The sequence below is a fragment of the Pagrus pagrus genome (genome assembly GCF_965226575.1).
Source record: "Pagrus pagrus genome assembly, chromosome: 17".
Classification (NCBI taxonomy): domain Eukaryota; kingdom Metazoa; phylum Chordata; class Actinopteri; order Spariformes; family Sparidae; genus Pagrus; species Pagrus pagrus.
Window position 1 is genome coordinate 84,100 of NC_140201.1, and position 21,710 is coordinate 105,809.

The following is a 21,710-nucleotide window of genomic DNA, read 5'->3' on the forward strand; positions in this document are numbered from 1 at the left end:
CATTTTATTTTGTCCTGTTTGAAGATGTTGAAGAAAACACAACTCACCACTGCGTATTTCTAATCTCTTCATTTTATTTGTTTTAATATTCATAAATGCAGATTTACATGTAAAAAGCTTCTCAAACAGAACTCTGACTCTCATCAATTAAAAACTATTAACATGTCATTTTTATATAAAATCTTTATGTCTTGTGTCTCCTCTGTAAACCATTGTCACTTACATGTATTCCCATCATTGTTTGTTACACAGTACACATTTATGTAGTAGGTTCTAAAATACTTGAAGTAAAGTTCTGGAGTCAGATCTTTATTTTAACTCTTCGTCTGTCAGCTGGATGAAACTGATGAGTAAACACAGTTAACAACAGACTTTTACACTGAAGGACTTCCTGTTTGAAGAGAAGTTAAGCCGATGAATCTGTTCTGTTCTCAATATATATTGATCATCTGTCAATCAAGTTAAAAGAGAATTTGTGTTGTTTTTCATGAGAACGACAAGTGCTGCCGTTACGCCTACAGCAACAACCAGCTAACATTCGTTTAATGTTCGGCTAAGCTTCAGCACAACCATCACAGAATGAATAGTATTTCCACAGTGAGGAGCAGACCGGTCATCACAACCCCATCAGGCCCTCATGTAATGGAAACATCGTTCACTGCTCCAGTAAACAGAACAAACCTCAGCAACACGACATAAACTGGTACTCTCAGCTCAGCTCTTAGCCAGAAAGCTAACGTTATGCTAGCAGTAAATATCATGTGACAGGAAGTTTAACAACAACACAAGCTGAGAGTCATGTGACCATCCTCAGATCAATCAGATGATCACAACAGGTGGTCATCAATGTTACTGTGGCTCAGACTGCAGCAGAGAGCTGAACAGCCAATCAGATGTGAGATGATGACAGCTGGTGTCACAGCGCCATCCTGACCGATCATCTGACTGATCTCCTCACCGATCACCTGACTGATCACCTGATCCATTATCTGATTGATCACCTGATTGTTGGATCTGAACGAGAGACAAACGCTGACACACTGATGAACATGTTTAATGTGGATCAATACTGATCGAATAGATCAGATCAGTGCATCTCTTTCTGCTTCCAGGTTGTCTCAATAGTAACGGGTCACTTCTTATTCATAATAAACTTTTCTAAAAATATTGATCATCTCTTTATTTTCTAATGTTACACAAAGACAACCAATCAACATGCAGAACACAGAGAACACCTGCTGACCTCTGATTGGTTCTCTGAGCGTCAAACAAAACATTTTAAATAAAGCAGCGAAGAAGAAAAAACAAAGCTAAAATAAAAGGAGTAGAAGAAGACACGGGTATATAAACTGGTTAATATTGATCAAAAATAAAAACATGACCTACTGATTGATCTACAGCTGATCGATTGATTTCATATTGCTGCTGCTGAGTCAGCGCTCAGACTGTCCTGTTGCTATGGTGACTGATTAATCACATTCTTTGATGATGTCAGAGGTCAGGGTTCGGGTGGGCATGGCTCAGCAGGGCGGTGACCGGGTCATCAGTTGGCGGGTCGGTGATGAAGAAAGGCTCCGCCTCCAGCTCCAGCAGTGAGGGCAGGTCGGCCCCGCCCTCTCCCAAGCTGATTGGTTCAGACATCAGGAGAGGTGTGGCCGTGTACTGCACCAGCTGTTTCCCTGGACCAATCAGAGAGCAAACAAGAGTCACCATGACAACAGGGGCCACACCCACAAACAACACGATGTCACCTATTTGTTAAAGTGAAACTGCTGAAAAGTCTCTCTTGGCGTTCCTTTGTTACTTGAGCCGGTAACAAATGGGGGCTCGCCCAAACAGTTTGTCCGCTTTTACTTTGATATTCATGTGACTTGAAACTCCATACTGAGATTTAACTACTGAGATTTATTTTAAAGTGTTTTCAGCTGCTAGTTGTCTTTTGGAAAACAAATCCTAACGGTCATCAGTGTGCAATGAATCTTGGGAAACGGTTGGCCGTGAAGGATGCAACTGTTGGATCCTTCACGTCACAGGAAACGAAGGCCACATTGGTAGGAGCTTTTCAAAATGTGATGGCCTCATCAGTCCCGAACTGAGACACAGCTCATATTTGGACGAGAGGGAGGAGCTGGGGAAGACATCCTGTCTGATCTGTCTGAGAACCTGATCTGGTTCTTCAGGGAGATCTTCAGAGCTCTGTCTTCTCTATAGATTTCCCCACAGTTAGATTTCCACTAATGCTGACAACACTCGGCTGTTTGTTCCCATTGAGGCAGACGATCACTCTTACATTAATTAATCCTGTCCGTCAGACGACTTCCTGCTCCTGAGTCCTGATCAAACTGATCAGCTAACATGAACTCTAAAAACTCTGCATTTTCTCAAACTTTACCCATCAAGAATCTTGGTGTTACATGTTACAATATTTTATCACTTACACAATGTAACTAAAACAATGTCTTTCCCTTGTTTCAAACCCTTCTTAAAGCTGCAGCTGGACTCTGAAGTAGAACCAGAACAATAGATAAAGTTAATTCATCATCACTCACGGAAAACTACACCCAGAGTACAGCTTTAAATCCAACCTGCAGCTTTAAATCCGCCCTGCAGCGTTAAATCCGCCCTGCAGCTTTAAATCCAACCTGCAGCTTTAAATCCGCCCTGCAGCTTTAAATCCAACCTGCAGCTTTAACCCTCTAGGCGCCAGAGTTTATTTAGGAAAATATTCCGTTTGGAACTAATCTAATTTGCATATTGTGATGTCACCAGGTGACTGAAAGTAACTTTCAGTAAAACTGATTTTTGAACATATTTACACAGAAAAAAAATATTTAAATTATCATCTCATCCTCAAAATAAAGGAACAGGAGTTTGATTGGAGTAAATTTCCTAATCTAATTTGTAAAAAGAAAAGAAAACTCTCGCCGTGATCAGTGTGTGTTGCTTGTGTGACAGTGTGTGCAGCTGCAGCATCGTCAGTCACTCGTCTCGAGCGATCGTCATCAGAGGGCAAATCATCCCCTTCTGAATCGCGATCAGCAAAGATCTGTGCAAGCACCTCATCTGCACTGTAAAGTCTTTTGGGCATTTTGTTCTTTATTACAAAAATCTGTCTCTCTATCTGTCCAGCACACTTCTGCCACCGCTCCACGGCTCTCTCCTCTCCCACTCTGCCGCTGCCGCTCTGACAGCCGGTGTCGGGTGTCAAACTTTTTTTTCTCAGGTATTTTGCATAGAAACACGCCCACAAATGACGTCAGGATTGAAGCTGAATCTAGTGGCCATCTAGTGGTAGCAAGCAGTAACAGCACAAGGCAGTAGATTTAAAGATATGGGCTGTTTTATTCAGCAATGTTGCCTGTCGCAATAATGCGACTTTGGCGCCTAGAGGGTTAAATCCGCCCTTCTAGCTTTAAATCCGACCTGCGGCGTTAAATCCAACCTGCAGCTTTAAATCCGCCCTTCCAGCTTTAAATCCGACCTGCAGCTTTAAATCCGCCCTGCGGCGTTAAATCCGACCTGCAGCTTTAAATCCGACTTTCGGCTTTAATCCGACCTGCGGCTTTAAATCCGCCTTTCCAGCTTTAAATCCGACCGGCGGCTTTAAATCTGACTTTTGGCTTTAATCCACCCTCCGGCTTTAAATCCGCCTTTCCAGCTTTAAATTCAACCGGCGGCGTTAAATCCGCCCTGCAGCTTTAAATCCAACCTGCAGCTTTAAATTTGCCCTTCCAGCTTTAAATCCGACAGGCGGCTTTAAATCCGACCTGCAGCTTTAAATCCGACCTGCAGCGTTAAATCCAACCTGCAACTTTAAATCCGCCCTTCCAGCTTTAAATCCGACCGGCGGCTTTAAATCCGACCTGCAGCTTTAAATCCAACTTTCGGCTTTAATCCGACCTGCAGTTTTAAATTCGCCTTTCCAGCTTTAAATCCGACCGGCGGCGTTAAATCCGCCTTTCCAGCTTTAAATCCGACCGGTGGCGTTAAATCCAGCCTGCGGCTTTAAATCTGACCCATGCGGTTGGGGTTACCTGTGCTGTTGGGGTTACCTGTGCTGTTGGGGTTACCTGTGTGGTTGGGGTTGCTGTTTTCATCACTTCCTTTAGGAACTTCATCAGACAGCAGCTAAAACAAAACAGTGACATCTCAGTCAGACAGGTGTGCCAACATCAACATATCCATAAATGGATGTAAAAACACTCTTAAACATGTTTGTACGATAACACTTTAAAGAAATGAATCATTTTCATTAAATTAAAACTCAAAGATGAAGTGCAGAAACAGATACAAATCAGTCTAAGTCTGCAGATAAACTCACAGTATCCAAACTGTCGAGGTCGAAGTCTCCAGAAAGACCAGACGAGCTGAAAAACTAAACACACATTTACTGTCAATGAGTGTGACACATTAATGTACACTGATATTATATGTAACGTGTCAACATATATGTGTCATACGTGTCAATCTACATATATTATATTATGTTAATCTACACAGTTTATATTATATGACACGAGTTAATCTTCACAGTTTATATTCTATGACACAAGTTAATCTACACAGTTTATATTATATGACACAAGTTAATCTACACAGTTTATATTATATGACACGAGTTAATCTTCACAGTTTATATTCTATGACACAAGTTAATCTACACAGTTTATATTATATGACACAAATTAATCTACAGTTTATATTATATGACGTAAATTAATCTACACAGTTTATATTATATGACGTAAATTAATCTACACAGTTTATATTATATGACACAAGTTAATCTACACAGTTTATATTATATGACGTAAATTGATCTACACAGTTTATATTATATGACACAAGTTAATCTACACAGTTTATATTATATGACGTAAATTGATCTACACAGTTTATATTCTATGACACGAGTTAATCTACAGTTTATATTCTATGACGTAAATTAATCTACACAGTTTATATTATATGACGTAAATTAATCTACACAGTTTATTTTCTATGACACAAGTTAATCTACACAGTTTATATTATATGACACGAGTTAATCTACACAGTTATTATCACAGAGTCAGACTGACCTCCATGAGCGGGGAGGTGTCGAAGGTGAAGCTTTGTGTGTTCAGGATGCTCTGCAGGTTTTCTAGACTGTTATCGATACACTCCACATGATCCGACAGTTCAGACCTGAAACACACACACACACACACACACACACACACACACACACACACACACACACACAAACATAATGTTCAGTCACATGATCAGTCTGCTGTTATCTTAAGTTTTTATTTTTTTGTCATTAAATCTCCTGTTCAGACTCAAACCATCAATATGTCCATCTCTCAGCACTGTCTGACTTCCTGTCAGGATGTCCTCCGTCATCAGGACAGTTTTCTTCTGTGTGCTCGGATCACCTGCTTTTAATTACTTGTATCTCACTCCATTTTGTTTGCTTCTTTCTCAGTGTAGTCAACACCACGTCTTCTTCCTCTTCAAAAACCAAACAAACAAAAAACCCCAAAGCTTTTGGATACTGATTGGGACATCAATTACCATGGCAACGGTGAAAGCCTCAAATCTTTAGTCATCTCTACATGTGCGGCTCATTGATGTGTTTTAATGGAGAATCATCAATTGCTGGTTTGAGTCTGAACAAACAGTCACAGAGACATTGTCACCAGACTGATCCTTTAAAACTGACTAATATTTAAAATGTTATTCATTCACTTTTCAGGTCGTGTTGATAAGAAGTGCCGAACGTCAGGTGAGAGTCCACCTGCAGAGGGAGGGGGGCGGGGTCTGAGGGAAGCACAGGGGTTTTAATGACACAGCTGACCCTTAAAGGGACTAAATCTGAGAAGAATGAATATAAAACATACTGCTGGTTCACTTAACACATTTATCACAGACAAAACAGTTGAAGGTAGCATGGCATTCTGGGTAGGATCCGTCCCTGGAGGGTCAGGGAGGTTTGGGTGAAACAAGTGGGTGAAAACATTTAACAGGTAACTCCAGCAGCTAAGTTGACCTGCAGCCACCCTGACTGATGTAAACAGGTGTTAAAGACTTACCTGTCGATGCAGGCAATGGTCTGACATTTCTGTTGAGGTTTTGTGGAGCTCGAGGCAACATTTGAGGTGGGAACAGAGGCAGGTGATTGGCTGGCTGGGGATGATGGGAGGGGCCCGGTGGAGGCGGGACTCATCACAACAACAGGACTGGCTAGAGGGATAGGAACAAGAGACAACCGATCATCGTCAATACACACAAAGATTCAGCAAAGTCATGATAATGGTCCACAGGTCTGAGACCTCACTGAAAATCTCTGATATTGTCACATAAACCTGGAAATAATCAGAAAGATTGTGGATTCATAAACTAAATGATTATTGTTCTGCTGTTGTTATTTGTTGTTTGTTGCATCATATCCTGAACACACTGATCACAGACAGACTCCTCGTTTGTTTAAAAACACCTCAGGAAAAAAATGTTTTGGGCAACACAGCGTGGAGCTCATGATCATATGTCATCAAAGGGAAACGCTACCTGTCGTAGGTTTGGTTGGAGGGTGTTAGTCACCTGTCGTAGGTTTGGTTGGAGGTGTTAGTTACCTGTCCTAGGTTTGGTTGGAGGTGTTAGTTACCTGTCGTAGGTTTGGTTGGAGGTGTTAGTTACCTGTCGTAGGTTTGGTTGCAGGTGTTAGTTACCAGTCGTAGGTTTGGTTGGAGGTGTTAGTTACCTTTCGTAGGTTTGGTTGGAGGTGTTAGGTTCCCGTCGTAGGTTTGGTTGGAGGTGTTAGTTACTAGGGCTGGGCAAAACGATTATTTTTGTAATCGATTAATCTAGCAATTTTTTTTTCGATGCATCGATTAATCTAACGATTAATTTTTCAATTCGATTCTATTCCGATTCGATTAGCGATTATTTCCCCATAATTTGACCTATATAGCAATTTACATATGCTAATTTATGTATCTCAATGAAAAAACACAAATTTCTTCATTCCAATACATTTTTATTGCTCTTAATTACCAAATTCCAAAATAAAATTCAAGTAATGAATAGCAAGCGGCCTCATGTCTTTCAGCACTTTGAGGTGCTGGTGCATAGCCATCGTGCTTTTATGATAGGCCATTTCCATTTTACAAAGCTGACAAACAACAGAGTTGCTCCCCTTTACTGTAAAATAGTCCCATACCTTCGAAATACGTGTTCTTTTTTGACGTGTACTGTCACGCCTCTTTTGGAGCCGCGGCGCCGGCTTTCTGTGTGAATTACACTCTGGTTCGTCTTTTACGTCGGAGCTGCTCGGCTCTGTGTAAACAACCAACGGCGGAGAATTGGCGAACCGCCGCTGCGGCGATAATACGGCGTCTGTGTGAAAAGGGCTACTGGCGTTGCTGCTACTCGCTGCCACCATTTTTTGTTTTGGTCGGTTAACGCGTCGACGTACAGTTTTTGCGTCGACTTATTTTTTGCGTCGACGTAATCGATGACGTCGACGCGTCGCCCCAGCCCTATTAGTTACCAGTCGTAGGTTTGGTTGGAGGTGTTAGGTACCTGTCGTAGGTTTGGTTGGAGGTGTTAGTTACCAGTCGTAGGTTTGGTTGGAGGTGTTAGGTACCCGTCGTAGGTTTGGTTGGAGGTGTTAGTTACCAGTCGTAGGTTTGGTTGGAGGTGTTAGGTACCCGTCGTAGGTTTGGTTGGAGGTGTTAATTACCTGTCGTGGGGTTGCAGGTGGAGGTGGTGGGGGTCAGCTGTGTCTCGTCCTGTAGGATGGAGTTGATGAAGGTGGTGGGGGAGAGGGGCGTGTCTATAGGTAAAGCCCCACCCTCCAGGACAGGACACACCTCCACTTCAGGACTGGCTGGCTCCTCTTTGACACTCACTGATTGGCTCTTTCTGCAGGTGAAGCAGGCAGAGAATTGACCAATCAGAAGAGAACAAACCTTCAGTGACTACCTGAACACCATGATGTTGGCCATATTGGATTCTTTGGTCGTCCTATATTGTGATCAATAGATTGTGATCAATAGATATGTTTATAGGACTGCGATAAAAAACAAAAAAGATTAACATACCAAAACAAACATGGCCGACTAAATATCTTGACCAAGGGGCGGGGCTTAGCAGGACACAAGGCAGAAATGCAACTGTCTCACAGACGTTCAAAGTGACATCTGATGAACTGGGAACTAGGGCTGCACGATATTGGAAAAAACTGACATTGAGATTTTTTTTAACCCTGCGATATATATTGCGATATGAAAAAATACAGGAATTTTCATCAGATGACCTGAATAGCACTTTTTTATGCTGCACTGCTGCTATCTTGTGGACAATTAACCTTCACTGATCTTACCTCTTTTTGTGAATGTTACGAGTATGGCTTCTGTCTGTGTTTTAGAGATATTCTTATTGTTATCTTTTATTGCCTGCTTTTATTGTGCTGGGACCTGAGTACATGTTTCGTTCTATCGTGCAAATGTGAATTGAATGTCAATAAACAAACCTTTGAACCTTTTGAGCTCTCCATCTTAAAATGGAACATTCTAGCTTCAAAATTACATTAAGTAACTAACAATGAGTGAAAAAAACAGGTTATTCAACCTTTTAGTCAACCACTGAAATCTTTTACAGCAAAACTAAACATCTTTCTATAAAAAATAATAATAATAATAAGAGCAGCTCTACATCAGATTCCTGAGTGGTCCACAACCCCTTGTTTTGTAAATAGGTAGAAAATAAGTAAACAAATTAGTTGTGTTACCTCTCGTTGTGGCAACAGATGCAAAGCACTGTCGACACAGAACACGTGTTTGGTCAATATCATCCTTCTTGTAGCCGAAATAATTCCAGATAACTGACGTTGCTTTTCTTTTCTGCACCAAGTCTTCGTTTTTGGCAATTTTCTCTTGTTCGTCACGCTGAATAAGAACTAATGTGATTGGTGGATCAGGTACCCTTGAAATTAGATGAGTTCATTTGCCTCCTACATCGCAGGCCCTGCGATGTGACTATTGCGCACACGTCCATCGCGATGACGATGCTCAAACGATATATCGTGCAGCTCTACTGGGAACAAACTTTCACTGAGTGCTCTGTTATTGATCCACTGCAGGGTTTGATCAAAGCGTGTGATTGGTTGTTTTCTCTCATGTTTATGTTCTACTGCTCATGTTGGGGCCTTTGACTCTCAACTCAACCTTTACAGTTACTGACTGTACAGGAAATTATGTCATTGGTTCTTACCCTGTGTCCGTCCAATCACTGACGACATCCTCCGCTATGGGCGTGGCCACCTCTGTGATGTCAGAGATGATTGGTCCAGAGGTCACAGGGGAATCCCCTGAGAAGAGACTGGCTGCAGCCTGAAAACACAAACAAAGATAAAGTGCAGTCAGAACTGACCTCTTGTCTGATTCTATAGGAAACTACTGAACAGGTAATCAAGATCTAATCAGATCATCAACAGATCGATACAATCAATCACTTTGAGACTGGTTGTGACATCATAAAAAAATACAGCTTGAAACTGTCAGATTGTGATGTGATGTTGTGACACAAACAGTGACATTAATGTGACAGGTGAGTCAGGTTACCTGCATGTGCTCCAGTGAGAACGGACGACTATATTTAGGCATAGAGTGGGCGGAGCTAGAGTCATTCAGCATCAGAGGACTGAGGGCAGAGGAAATATATTTATACTACACAGTACATATAGTCACATGACAGAGTAATTATATTCACATGACACAGTGAAGATATTTATACTACACAGTATATATATTTATACTACACAGTAGATATATTCACATGATACAGTAAATATATTCACATGACAGTAAATACATTTATCCTACACAGTAGATATATTCACATGATACAGTAAATATATTCACATGACAGTAAATACATTTATACTACACAGTAAATATATTCACATGACACAGTATTCACGACACAGTAAAGATATTTATACTACACAGTAAATATATTAATACTACACAGTAAAGATATTTATACTACACAGTAAATATATTCACATGACACAGTATTCACATAACACAGTAAATATATTTATACTACACAGTAAATATATTCACATGACAGTAAATACATTTATACTACACAGTAAATATATTCACATGACACAGTATTCACGACACAGTAAAGATATTTATACTACACAGTATATATATTAATACTACACAGTAAAGATATTTATACTACACAGTAAATATATTCACATGACACAGTATTCACATGACACAGTAAATATATTTATACTACACAGTAAATATATTCACATGACAGTAAATATATATTTATACTACACAGTACATATATTCACATGACACAGTAAATACATTCATACTACACAGTAAAGATATTTATACTACACAGTAAAGATATTTATATTAGACTCAGACTTTAAACCTTAAAGTCCTCTGAGAGCAAGTTAATGATGTAGTACATAACATAACCTAAGATAACTGATAACTGTGTACTGTACAATTCATTGTGTAGTATGCGTAGTATACTGTGCAGCATGTGTAGTATATTGTGCAGTATGTGTAGCATGTGTAGCATATTGTGCAGTATGCGTAGTTTATTGTGCAGTATGTGTAGTATATTGTGAAGTAAACTTACATCTTCCTCTTGACTCCCAGGATCCTGTTGGTCTGGACAAGAGACACCAGGAACTGGATCAACTGCGGGGGGGGGGGGGGGGGGGGGGGTAATGAAAGTTGTAAGTCAAATGTTCTTTATAGCATGTTAACTTCTTCTGACTGGTTCTGAGTGATAACAGCTGGTGACTTTTCTGGGCCCATTTCAATAGGACCTGTCTGATACAGACATTAGACTCAGACACACACACTACAATGGGAAAGTCTAAGGAGCTCAGTATTGATGTGAACAAGTCAGGAAAGTCACTTGAACAACATCAACTTAACAGCTGTTTGTAGGTATAAAGTTCACAGCACAGTTGTATTTTTTTTAGGGCCGGGACTCGATTAAAAAAAATAATCTAATTAATTAGAGGCTTTGTAATTCATTAATCGAAATTAATCGCATTTTTAATCGCATATAAATATTTGACCTGAGAACATTGAGAAGCACTTTTTTTCATATGGGTTTTAGTGCCCGGACTCAGAGGGGAATAGCACGAGCGTATCGTAACAAAATATTGGTGAAATGAACTAGTTTCGTGGCAGATAATGTGTTATATAGAGGCTGTGTGTCGGTGCCCCGTCCGTTGTTTCGTCCGAACAACTTCAAATGACACCAAAGTTATCTGGGTGAGTAAATGATCATATATTTTGCTAGAAATAAGGTCCAGGTTGTAAAAAAACGGTAGTTATCCTTTAACTACTTAAATCACAGTAGCATAAACTGACTTGTTGAACCTGAAGGAACAGGTCAGGACAGTCTGAAGACAGAGAGTTCTGAGGTTGAAGTCTTATGCACCGTGAGACAGTGACAGGTCTGTAGGCTACCTACGTCTTGACCACATGTCAGCTGTTCAGCTGCAGCAGAGGAAACTCCGCTGTTCTCAGCTCCACTGCGACGAGCGCTAAATTAAGCTCCAGTAGCGACCGGCTAAACTACAGGAGGATCCTGTAAACCGGCGCAGATCCAGTGTGTTTATCAAAGCTTGGTCGCAGTGCTGAGGCACCGGGTCGGTTTGATCTGCGTTCAGGCTACATTAAAACTTTATAGATCCATGGGCAGTGATCAGTGTCGGCAGCTTTTTAACCATCAGGTTCTTGGTTAAATAATTGTGCTCCAGTATAATCGGTACACCTGAAACTCATCCAGTGAGAAACGTTCCGTGGTGCAAAAATAAGTGCGAATAAAATGCGTTAATTTTTGTGTAATTAATTCATCTTAATTAACGCGTTAAAGTCCCAGCCCTAATTTTTTTATGTGTTTTGTTTTTATTATTCTGCTTTTTAACCTGCAAAGTGTCTTTGTGTACCCTGAAAAGCGTTATATTAAATAAATGTAAATAATTATTATTTTTTATTATTATTGTGTCACTGCCACGATCAAACTATCACCTGCTGCTGAGAGACTGGTCTGATGGTCATGAGTAACCACCAAAAAGCAAGTCTGCAAGCTGCTGGAAGACAGAGCCCACAGTCAGGTGTGTTTTACATCAACATGAGCTGAGAGGCTGCTGCGTTGAGAGAAGCTCTTGATCCAGACGCAGAACCTTAAAGCTCCACTGAAGTGTGTGGTCACATGAAACAGAAACTGAGCTGTTTGACCACAATGAGCAGCAATATGTTTGGAGGAGAGAAGGTGAGGCCTTTAACCCCAAGAACACCAAACCAACTGTCCAGCATGGTGCTGGTAGAGTTCTGCTGTGGGGCGGTTCTGCTGCCAGTGGATCGGCTGCTCTACAGAAAGTAAATGGAATAATGACAAAGGAGGATTATCTCCAAATTCTTCAGGAAAACCTAAAATCATCAGCAGAAGATTGGCTCTTGGGTGCAGTTGGACGATGCAACAGGACAATGATCCAAACACACATCAGAGGTGGTAAAGTAACGGATCAACCAGGACAGAACTGAGGTTTTGAACGGACTTCCCAAAGTCCAGACTTGAACCTCATCGAGAACATGTGGACTGTGCTGAAGAAACTAGTCTGTGCCAGGAAGACAACAGATTTAGTTGAACTTCACCGATTCTGTCAAGAGGAGCGTGATTGTGTTGTGACTGTGATTGTGATTGTGTTGTGACTGATTGTGTTGTGATTGTGACTGTGATTGTGATTGTGTTGTGACTGTGACTGTGACTGTGATTGTGACTGTGACTGTGATTGACTGTGATTGTGATTGTGATTGTGACTGTGATTGTGATTGTGTTGTGACTGTGAATGTGATTGTGACTGTGTTGTGACTGTGACTGTGATTGTGATTGACTGTGATTGTGACTGTGATTGTGTTGTGACTGTGATTGAGTTGTGACTGTGATTGTGTTGTGACTGTGATTGTGACTGTGTTGTGACTGTGATTGAGTTGTGACTGTGACTGTGATTGTGTTGTGACTGTGATTGTGTTGTGACTGTGATTGAGTTGTGACTGTGACTGTGATTGTGATTGTGTTGTGACTGTGATTGAGTTGTGACTGTGACTGTGATTGTGACTGTGATTGTGTTGTGACTGTGATTGAGTTGTGACTGTGACTGTGACTGTGATTGTGACTGTGACTGTGATTGTGTTGTGACTGTGATTGTGACTGTGACTGTGATTGTGTTGTGACTGTGATTGAGTTGTGACTGTGATTGTGTTGTGACTGTGATCGTGTTGTGACTATGATTGTGACTGTGACTGTGATTGTGTTGTGACTGTGATTGAGTTGTGACTGTGACTGTGATTGTGTTGTGACTGTGATCGTGTTGTGACTATGATTGTGACTGTGATTGTGTTGCGACTGTGATTGAGTTGTGACTGTGATTGTGTTGTGACTGTGATCGTGTTGTGACTATGATTGTGACTGTGACTGTGATTGTGTTGTGACTGTGATTGTGTTGTGACTATGATTGTAACTGTGACTGTGATTGTGTTGTGATTTTGGGTTGTATAAATAAAATTGATTTGATTTGACCAGAAGCTTGTGGATGGAGATCTAAAGCAGCTGACTGAGGTGAAAATGTCTGAGAGACATTTAACCACATGTTAGAATCACTGTATGTATATTTATGATCTCATGTTCAGAAGACTGAAGAATGTTTTTGTGACATCACAGAAACATGAGAGCTGAAGGTATCAACTGAAGACTGTACCTAAGTACTGATGTGTTGATATAGTGGTGTATTGATTTCATGTTGTATTGATTCCTCCATGCATTGATGTATTGATTACCTTGTTGACAACCTTCTGCTGCTGGGTGTGTTTCTGTCGCAGACTGGCCACTTCTCTCCACAGGGCCTCGTTCTCACTGAAACACACAGGATCAGGTTTCTTAATGAGCTGCTTGTCTGCTGGACCAGCTACAGGCTCAGGCCTGCTTCTGCTTCTATTTCTACTTCTGGTTCTGGGTATGGTTCTGGTCTAGGATCAAGACTTCTTACTGTCTCATGGTGATGATCCTGGAGTCAATGGTCTCCTGTTTGCCCTTCATCAGCTGGACGTCAGTCAGGATCTTGTTCACTTCCTCTGCAGACATCTTCACTTCCTCCTGACGCACAGACGACACCTGGACCAATCACAGCACAGAGAGACATGCCATTACCATGGAGACTAGGACAGATTGACAGGTGTACAAGTAGGCTGCAGGTTTAAAGGTATGTGCACTCGTATGTCCAGGTGTGTCAACACATACATTGGTGACTTTGCGTTTGATGTTCTCCAGCAGGTGTTCTTGTCCTCTGATGAAGAACGGATGTTGGAACTCGGTGTCGTCTCTCTCCGGTTTCACCAAACCGCCCTGCTCAATGTGAACCACCTTACGGAAACCATCTAAGGACATAAATATGAACAAATCATCAACAGGAGAAAAAAATGAAACCTATTTGCTCTGATGTCAGCTGTGATGTCAGTTGTGATGCAGAAAGCACACCTGCTGCTGCTTCAAACAGTAGAAAAGATGAGGAGGCTGGGCAAGATGGTGGCCAGTGCACTCACTTGGCTTTGAGCTCTGAGAAGTTTTGGGCACCAACTGCCATTTAACTGAGGAAGAGACGACGAGATGGGACGGCAAAGAACCGGTATTTGAAAAAAATGATACGGTAAAGAAACTAGTCAAACAATATCGCTGTTTTAGAGAAAGCAAATAAAACCAACTAACCTGCTATAAGCTAACTACCTACACATTACCCGAACGTCAACATGTCAAAGCAAGATGACAGAAAGGAGAATATTCTGATGGATTTGGAATAAGGATTGGCACTTTCTTTGTACTCACCTTTACCTGAAACCCCCCACTCAAGCCCTTCCCCACCAAAAAAGTGTGTTCAAACCATGAAGATGAAGTGTCCAATGTGGAATCTTGAACACTAAGACTACACACTAACAGATTCACTGCCCACCAGCACAAGATAAGTAAGAACACTGCAGATATTGTGGCTATCAAAGAAAATGTCGAAGGGATAGAACATCTGACAAAGACAACGAATGATAAAGTGCATGCAGTAAATCGGCCGCTCACGGAGCAAGATATGAGGATTGAAGAAGCTACAGCCGAAACTTTTCAACCTCCTCTTTCAAATCTTCCGGCAAATTGCTCCATATGAGAAAAACAAGTTGGGCTTTCGCATCGACACAGTACATCGGGTCAGATGCCCCAGGGAAGACAGGAGCCCTCGTCCAGTGACAATCCAATTTACCACGCAGACCTTCATGCAGAAAGTATAGAAAGCTTCAGTGAATGCAGAGGTAATGAAAGAGACTCGCAGCAGATCTGACATACTGGGAGTAGGACGAATATATTGTCTATCGGCAATAGGCTCAACCAATCGCCGGTTGGTTTGTTGGAGCTGATATTTTTGTCTCTTTTTGACATTTTATTTTGCTAAATTAACGGTGCGCCTCCTTGAAAATTTCACTCGATAACTGATTAACCTGTAAGCGCCAAAAATAGGAACGGGCAAAATCTGTGGTTTTCTTACTGTGATTAGAAAAGAGTCGAGGAGCAGCAGAACCAACCAGCGCAAAGAGCCGGGCTCTACGTCCAAGTTACTGGAGCAAGTTGACAAGCAGTGCAGCTCTCAAGAGTTGGGAATAAATTTAACCTAAAGTTCAAAAATTGTTAGAAAATGTGATGTGCAGCATTTCGTATCCATTTTTTCCCGGCACAATCCACTTCAGGGATGAAGTCCTTTTCTGGTGAGAGCCGAGCGTCTCTCGGTGTAAGCGTAGCGTACTCAGCAGGATGGTGTATTCACAAATGCTCGTGCAGATTGGTGGTGTTAGAGTTCTTTGCCGGTACCATACGTTGCTTCAGTTAGGTCATTTGGCTTGTCACAGAGGCAGAATCAAATAACACTGTTTAACTAGACGTATGCGGCCTGGGACTCTGTTTTTCTATTTCTCGTTCTACTAATGAACAGACTATTGTTGGACTCACAAAAGGTTGGTCAATAAATTTCTCTGGTTTAATCTCTGTTAAACTGGTTAATCTCTGTTAGACTGGTTAATCTCTGTTAGACTGGTTTAATCTCTATTAGACTGGTTTAATCTCTGTTAGACTAGTCAATCTCTGTTAGACTGGTTAATCTGTTCGACTGGTTTAATCTCTGTTAGACTGGTTAATCTGTTAGACTTGTTTAATCTGTTAGACTGGTTTAATCTCTGTTAGACTGGTTAATCTCTGTTAGACTGGTGGTTTAATCTCTGTTAGACTGGTTAATCTCTGTTGGACTGGTTAATCTGTTAGACTGGTTTAATCTGTTAGACTGGTTTAATCTCTGTTAGACTGGTTAATCTCTGTTGGACTGGTTAATCTGTTAGACTGGTTTAATCTGTTAGACTGGTTAACCTCTGTTAGACTGGTTTAATCTGTTAGACTGGTTAATCTCTGTTAGACTGGTTAATCTGTAAAACTGGTTTGATCTCTGTTAGACTGGTTTAATCTGTTAGACTGGTTTAATCTCTGTTAGACTGGTTTAATCTCTGTTAGACTGGTTAATCTGTTAGACTGGTTAATCTCTGTTAGACTGGTTTAATCTGTTAGACTGGTTAATCTCTGTTAGACTGGTGGTTTAATCTCTGTTAGACTGGTTTAATCTCTGTTAGACTGGTTTAATCTGTTAGACTGGTTTAATCTCTGTTAGAGTGGTTTATCTCTGTTAGACTGGTTAATAAATTTGGTCCCATATAATGGTCAATATGTAACCCAGTTATAGTTAATAATGTTGACATCTTCCATGTTGTTTAAAGGTGCTGTTGTATGATCCGGGCGAGATGGCCACAAAATGGTGAAAAAAACTTGAGTTCATTTTTTGCACTCGAAAAACGTTTCATTGTTCAAAATAAACAAGAAGCTTCACACCAACAAGCTCTCCTTGATGTTACTCCCATAACTTCCCACATAAAACCATTATTTTGGAATAATGAAGACATCACAGTGAGGAGAGCAGAAGTGATATAGAGGATATCATAATAGATGAATGATTAATGTAAATGATCTCCCCATTGCAGGTAAAGAGTTTCATTTTGTAACTCAAGCTGTTCATGAAAACTCCTCTGCAGTTTCAACAAACACTTAGAGTTGAACCCTTCTGATGATAAATGACATTTGATATTATGGACCAAAACGCAGCTACAAGCATTAACATAATGCACTTTATGAGAGGAGCATCTTTACAGACTGCAGCTGGCAGAGGTACTGGTTACTGACATGTAAGTGTTGTATTACTGATAAGATTTTTACACAATGTATCTCCAACAAATCTATGTTTCTCACTAACAAATGCAGCTTTTATAATGATGAGCAGAATCTTTAACTCTTCTATTTTACTCTTATTTGAACTCCATCCCTTTCTGGGCTCGACTGGAAAATTATACATTGTGTGAAATTAATGAGGATAGTAAAATTGAGCATAAACATGTCATTTGTACTCTGAACACAAACAATATGACATTGACTTTATTGTGAACAAATTCATTATGTAAAGTTAATTTCTCATACACAAATGTAAAATTACCAAAATTTCCCCAAACTTTACAGTTTTCCTGCAAATTTAAAGAATATATTAAAACTAAAAGAGAACAAAACCATTCAGCTGTTTTCTACTTTTATATCTTCACATAAAGATTCAATCTGCACTCATTATTGATTATCATGTTTATGATCCATTATATGAAGCACGTGTCTCATGTGTTTGTTATTAATTAGCATCAATAAAGTTTATTTAAAAAACAGGAGAAAAGCAGCGCAGTGCATTCTGGGTGTAGTAGGTTTACACCTGTTGAACTAAAGAGGACACCACAGCTTTTTGGGTCTGGTGTCTCTGCTCATGTAACACGTCTCACACTGTCTCTCTGCTCATCTAACACACGTCTCACACTGTCTCTCTGCTCATCTAACACACGTCTCACACTGTCTGTCTCACTGCTCATGTAACACACGTCTCACACTGTCTGTCTCACTGCTCATGTAACACGTCTCACACTGTCCCTCTGCTCATCTAACACGTCTCACACTGTCTCTCTGCTCATGTAACACATGTCTCACACTGTCTCACTGCTCATGTAACACGTCTCACACTGTCTCTCTGCTCATCTAACACATATCTCACACTGTCTCTCTGCTCATGTAACACGTCTCACACTGTCCCTCTGCTCATCTAACACATATCTTACACTGTCTCTCTGCTCATGTAACATGTCTCACACTGTCTCTCTGCTCATCTAACACATGTCTCACACTGTCTCTCTGCTCATCTAACACATATCTTACACTGTCTCTCTGCTCATGTGACACATGTCTCACACTGTCTCACTGCTCATGTAACACATGTCTCACACTGTCTCACTGCTCATGTAACACGTCTCACACTGTCTCTCTGCTCATGTAACACGTCTCACATTGTCTCTCTGCTCATGTAACACATGTCTCACACTGTCTCTCTGCTCATCTAACACATATCTTACACTGTCTCTCTGCTCATGTAACACATGTCTCACACTGTCTCTCTGCTCATGTAACACGTCTCACACTGTCTCTCTGCTCATCTAACACATATCTTACACTGTCTCTCTGCTCATGTAACACATGTCTCACACTGTCTCACTGCTCATGTAACACGTCTCACACTGTCTCTCTGCTCATGTGACACATATCTTACACTGTCTCTCTGCTCATGTAACACATGTCTCACACTGTCTCTCTGCTCATCTAACACATATCTTACACTGTCTCTCTGCTCATGTAACACATGTCTCACACTGTCTCTCTGCTCATGTAACATGTCTCACACTGTCTCTCTGCTCATGTAACATGTCTCACACTGTCTCTCTGCTCATGTAACACATGTCTCACACTGTCTCTCTGCTCATGTAACACATGTCTCACACTGTCTCTCTGCTCATGTAACACATGTCTCACACTGTCTCTCTGCTCATGTAACATGTCTCACACTGTCTCTCTGCTCATGTAACACATGTCTCACACTGTCTCTCTGCTCATGTAACACGTCTCACACTGTCTCTCTGCTCATCTAACACATATCTTACACTGTCTCTCTGCTCATGTAACACATGTCTCACACTGTCTCTCTGCTCATGTAACATGTCTCACACTGTCTCTCTGCTCATGTAACACATGTCTCACACTGTCTCTCTGCTCATGTAACATGTCTCACACTGTCTCTCTGCTCATGTAACACATCTCACACTGTCTCTCTGCTCATGTAACACATATCTCACACTGTCTCTCTGCTCATGTAACACATCTCACACTGTCTCTCTGCTCATGTAACATGTCTCACACTGTCTCTCTGCTCATGTAGCACATGTCTCACACTGTCTCACTGCTCATGTAACACATGTCTCACACTATCTGTCTCACTGCTCATGTAACACATGTCTCACACTGTCTCTCTGCTCATGTAACACATGTCTCACACTGTCTCACTGCTCATGTAACATATGTCTCACACTATCTGTCTCACTGCTCATGTAACACATGTCTCACACTGTCTCTCTGCTCATGTAACACATGTCTCACACTGTCTCACTGCTCATGTAACACATGTCTCACACTATCTGTCTCTCTGCTCATGTAACACATGTCTCACACTGTCTCACTGCTCATGTAACATGTCTCACACTGTCTCACTGCTCATGTAACACATGTCTCACACTATCTGTCTCACTGCTCATGTAACACATGTCTCACACTGTCTCACTGCTCACACTGTCTGTCTGTCCTCACAGCGGGGACGTTCTTTCATGAATGAAGCCTGACATAATAAATATTAGAGTTGCTACTCACACATGTTGAGCTGTCGGATGAAGCTGGCCATGTTGTTGTGTTTGAAGAACTTTGGTAGAACTTCTTTAGAGAACCGACCCTGATCGAACACATGGAAACTGGTTCCACTCTGACACACAGAACAGATAAACATCCGTCAATCAACAGGAAATCAATTTGTAAATATTTTGATAATCAATTCTTTTAAAGGACAGGTGTGTCCAGCTTCAGTGTGACTCAGCAGATCCAACCAATCAGCTGACTGATGAAAGACAGAGGGTGTTTGTGTGTGGGTTCTTTCTGTGTGTGTTATTTTCTCTGTGCATGTGTGTTCTTTCTGTGTGTGTGTGTGTGTGTGTGTGTGTGTGTCAGGTCTCACCTGCCTACAGTCAGGACTCACCTGTCTGTCTGTTAATATGTGTCTGTGTCAATAAAGTTGATTCTGATTTCTCAAATACAAAATAAAGAGCTGTGAGACACACAGAGTCAGCTGTTGGTGTTGACTGACATACACCAACAGCTGACTGCTGAACACACACACCTGTTTCACTTTGAATTGAATAAAATCAGATTATAATCTCAATTGATTATAATCTCATCAATCAGAAAATGTTAAACTGCTGAAGCTAGCAGGTAACAGCTTCTGAATGAACCCATGAGTGTCTGATCAAAGTTAAATGAGGCGTTAGCTCTCTGCTCGGCTAAGCTAAACTAAGCTAAAATAACGTGTGTACCGGGCTCCAGCAGATGAGCGGGTCGGTGTCCGGGTCCTCCACCAGGGTCCACAGTTTGGTGAGGAAGGCCGGGACGTTCCCGGCGCTCAGCACCGCCCCCCCTCCGGGATACTCCATCACAGAGAAACAAATCAAACACACTCCGGATTATTCAACTAACACACAGCAGCTAATCTGAGCTAGCGATGTTAACAGTTAGCTTGCTGCTAGCACCATCCGCTCCTCAAAGATCTCCAAACTAACAGACTCAGAACGACCCAGAGCCGGACTGCGGTCTGATCCGGATAAGGCAGAGCTCGGGCCTGGCCCTGGTCTCCGTCGGTTTCAGCTGATTTATTGAACTTTATTTCTCTTCAACTCCGCAGCGGAAAATTCCAACAATCCGATAACACAAACAACTGCGTAGCTAGCTGCCTGTCGCTTTCTGATGACGTCAGGTTGAAATGTAAACAGGCTGGTTAAAAGTAGACGACAGGAGCCGAGTGCAGTCGGAGGAGGCCGAACACACCATAGACTTATATACATAGACTAACCCTGTATGTATGTCTATGGGACACACAAGTTTACTTTTCTTCTGTCAGTTTGATGACGTGAATTTTCTGACTGACAGACTCCACAAATATTGAACAAGTTAATATTATATAGAAATATGTACAGAATGTATATTATATAGAAATATGTACAGAATGTACGTAATATAGAAATATATACAGAATGTATAAAATATAGAAATATGTACAGAATGTATATTATATAGAAATATGTACAGAATGTACGTAATATAGAAATATATACAGAATGTATAAAATATAGAAATATGTACAGAATGTATATTATATAGAAATATGTACAGAATGTACGTAATATAGAAATATATACAGAATGTATAAAATATAGAAATATGTACAGAATGTATATTATATAGAAATATGTACAGAATGTACGTAATATAGAAATATATACAGAATGTATATTATATAGAAATATGTACAGAATGTATATTATATAGAAATATGTACAGAATGTACGTAATATAGAAATATA

The 21,710-nt window shown here is 40.9% G+C and overlaps 1 protein-coding gene across 2 annotated transcripts; it reads right to left on the reverse strand.

Annotated features, from left to right (window-relative positions):
* Positions 1–54: 54 nt before the first annotated feature.
* hsf1 (heat shock transcription factor 1) lies at positions 55–21,087 on the reverse strand. 2 transcript variants are annotated; one of them, XM_084379389.1, is made up of 15 exons: positions 20,667–21,087; positions 19,954–20,062; positions 14,341–14,477; positions 14,090–14,214; positions 13,881–13,956; positions 10,660–10,721; positions 9,609–9,687; positions 9,259–9,377; positions 7,727–7,908; positions 6,078–6,228; positions 5,734–5,805; positions 5,082–5,187; positions 4,322–4,375; positions 4,071–4,128; positions 55–1,679 (listed from the first exon to the last, which is right to left on the reverse strand). In XM_084379389.1, the coding sequence occupies exons 1-15, from the start codon at positions 20,781–20,783 to the stop codon at positions 1,492–1,494; spliced, it is 1,635 nt and encodes a 544-aa protein (XP_084235515.1). In that variant the 5' UTR covers positions 20,784–21,087; the 3' UTR covers positions 55–1,491. The 2 variants fall into 2 exon arrangements, with proteins under 2 accessions (XP_084235515.1, XP_084235516.1); XM_084379390.1 differs by lacking the exon at positions 5,734–5,805.
* Positions 21,088–21,710: the final 623 nt, after the last annotated feature.

What these genes read in the sequence shown, in the direction of transcription:
- hsf1 (XM_084379389.1), bottom strand. Translation starts at nt 20,783, where the DNA reads ATGGAGTATCCCGGAGGGGGGGCGGTGCTGAGCGCCGGGAACGTCCCG. An exon ending in ACCATTGCCTGCATCGACAG is followed by an intron (nt 5,806 to 6,077) that starts GTAAGTCTTTAA and finishes TGCTTCCCTCAG; the next exon opens with ACCCCGCCCCCCTCCCTCTG. An exon ending in ACCTCGACAGTTTGGATACT is followed by an intron (nt 4,129 to 4,321) that starts GTGAGTTTATCT and finishes GTTTTGTTTTAG; the next exon opens with CTGCTGTCTGATGAAGTTCC.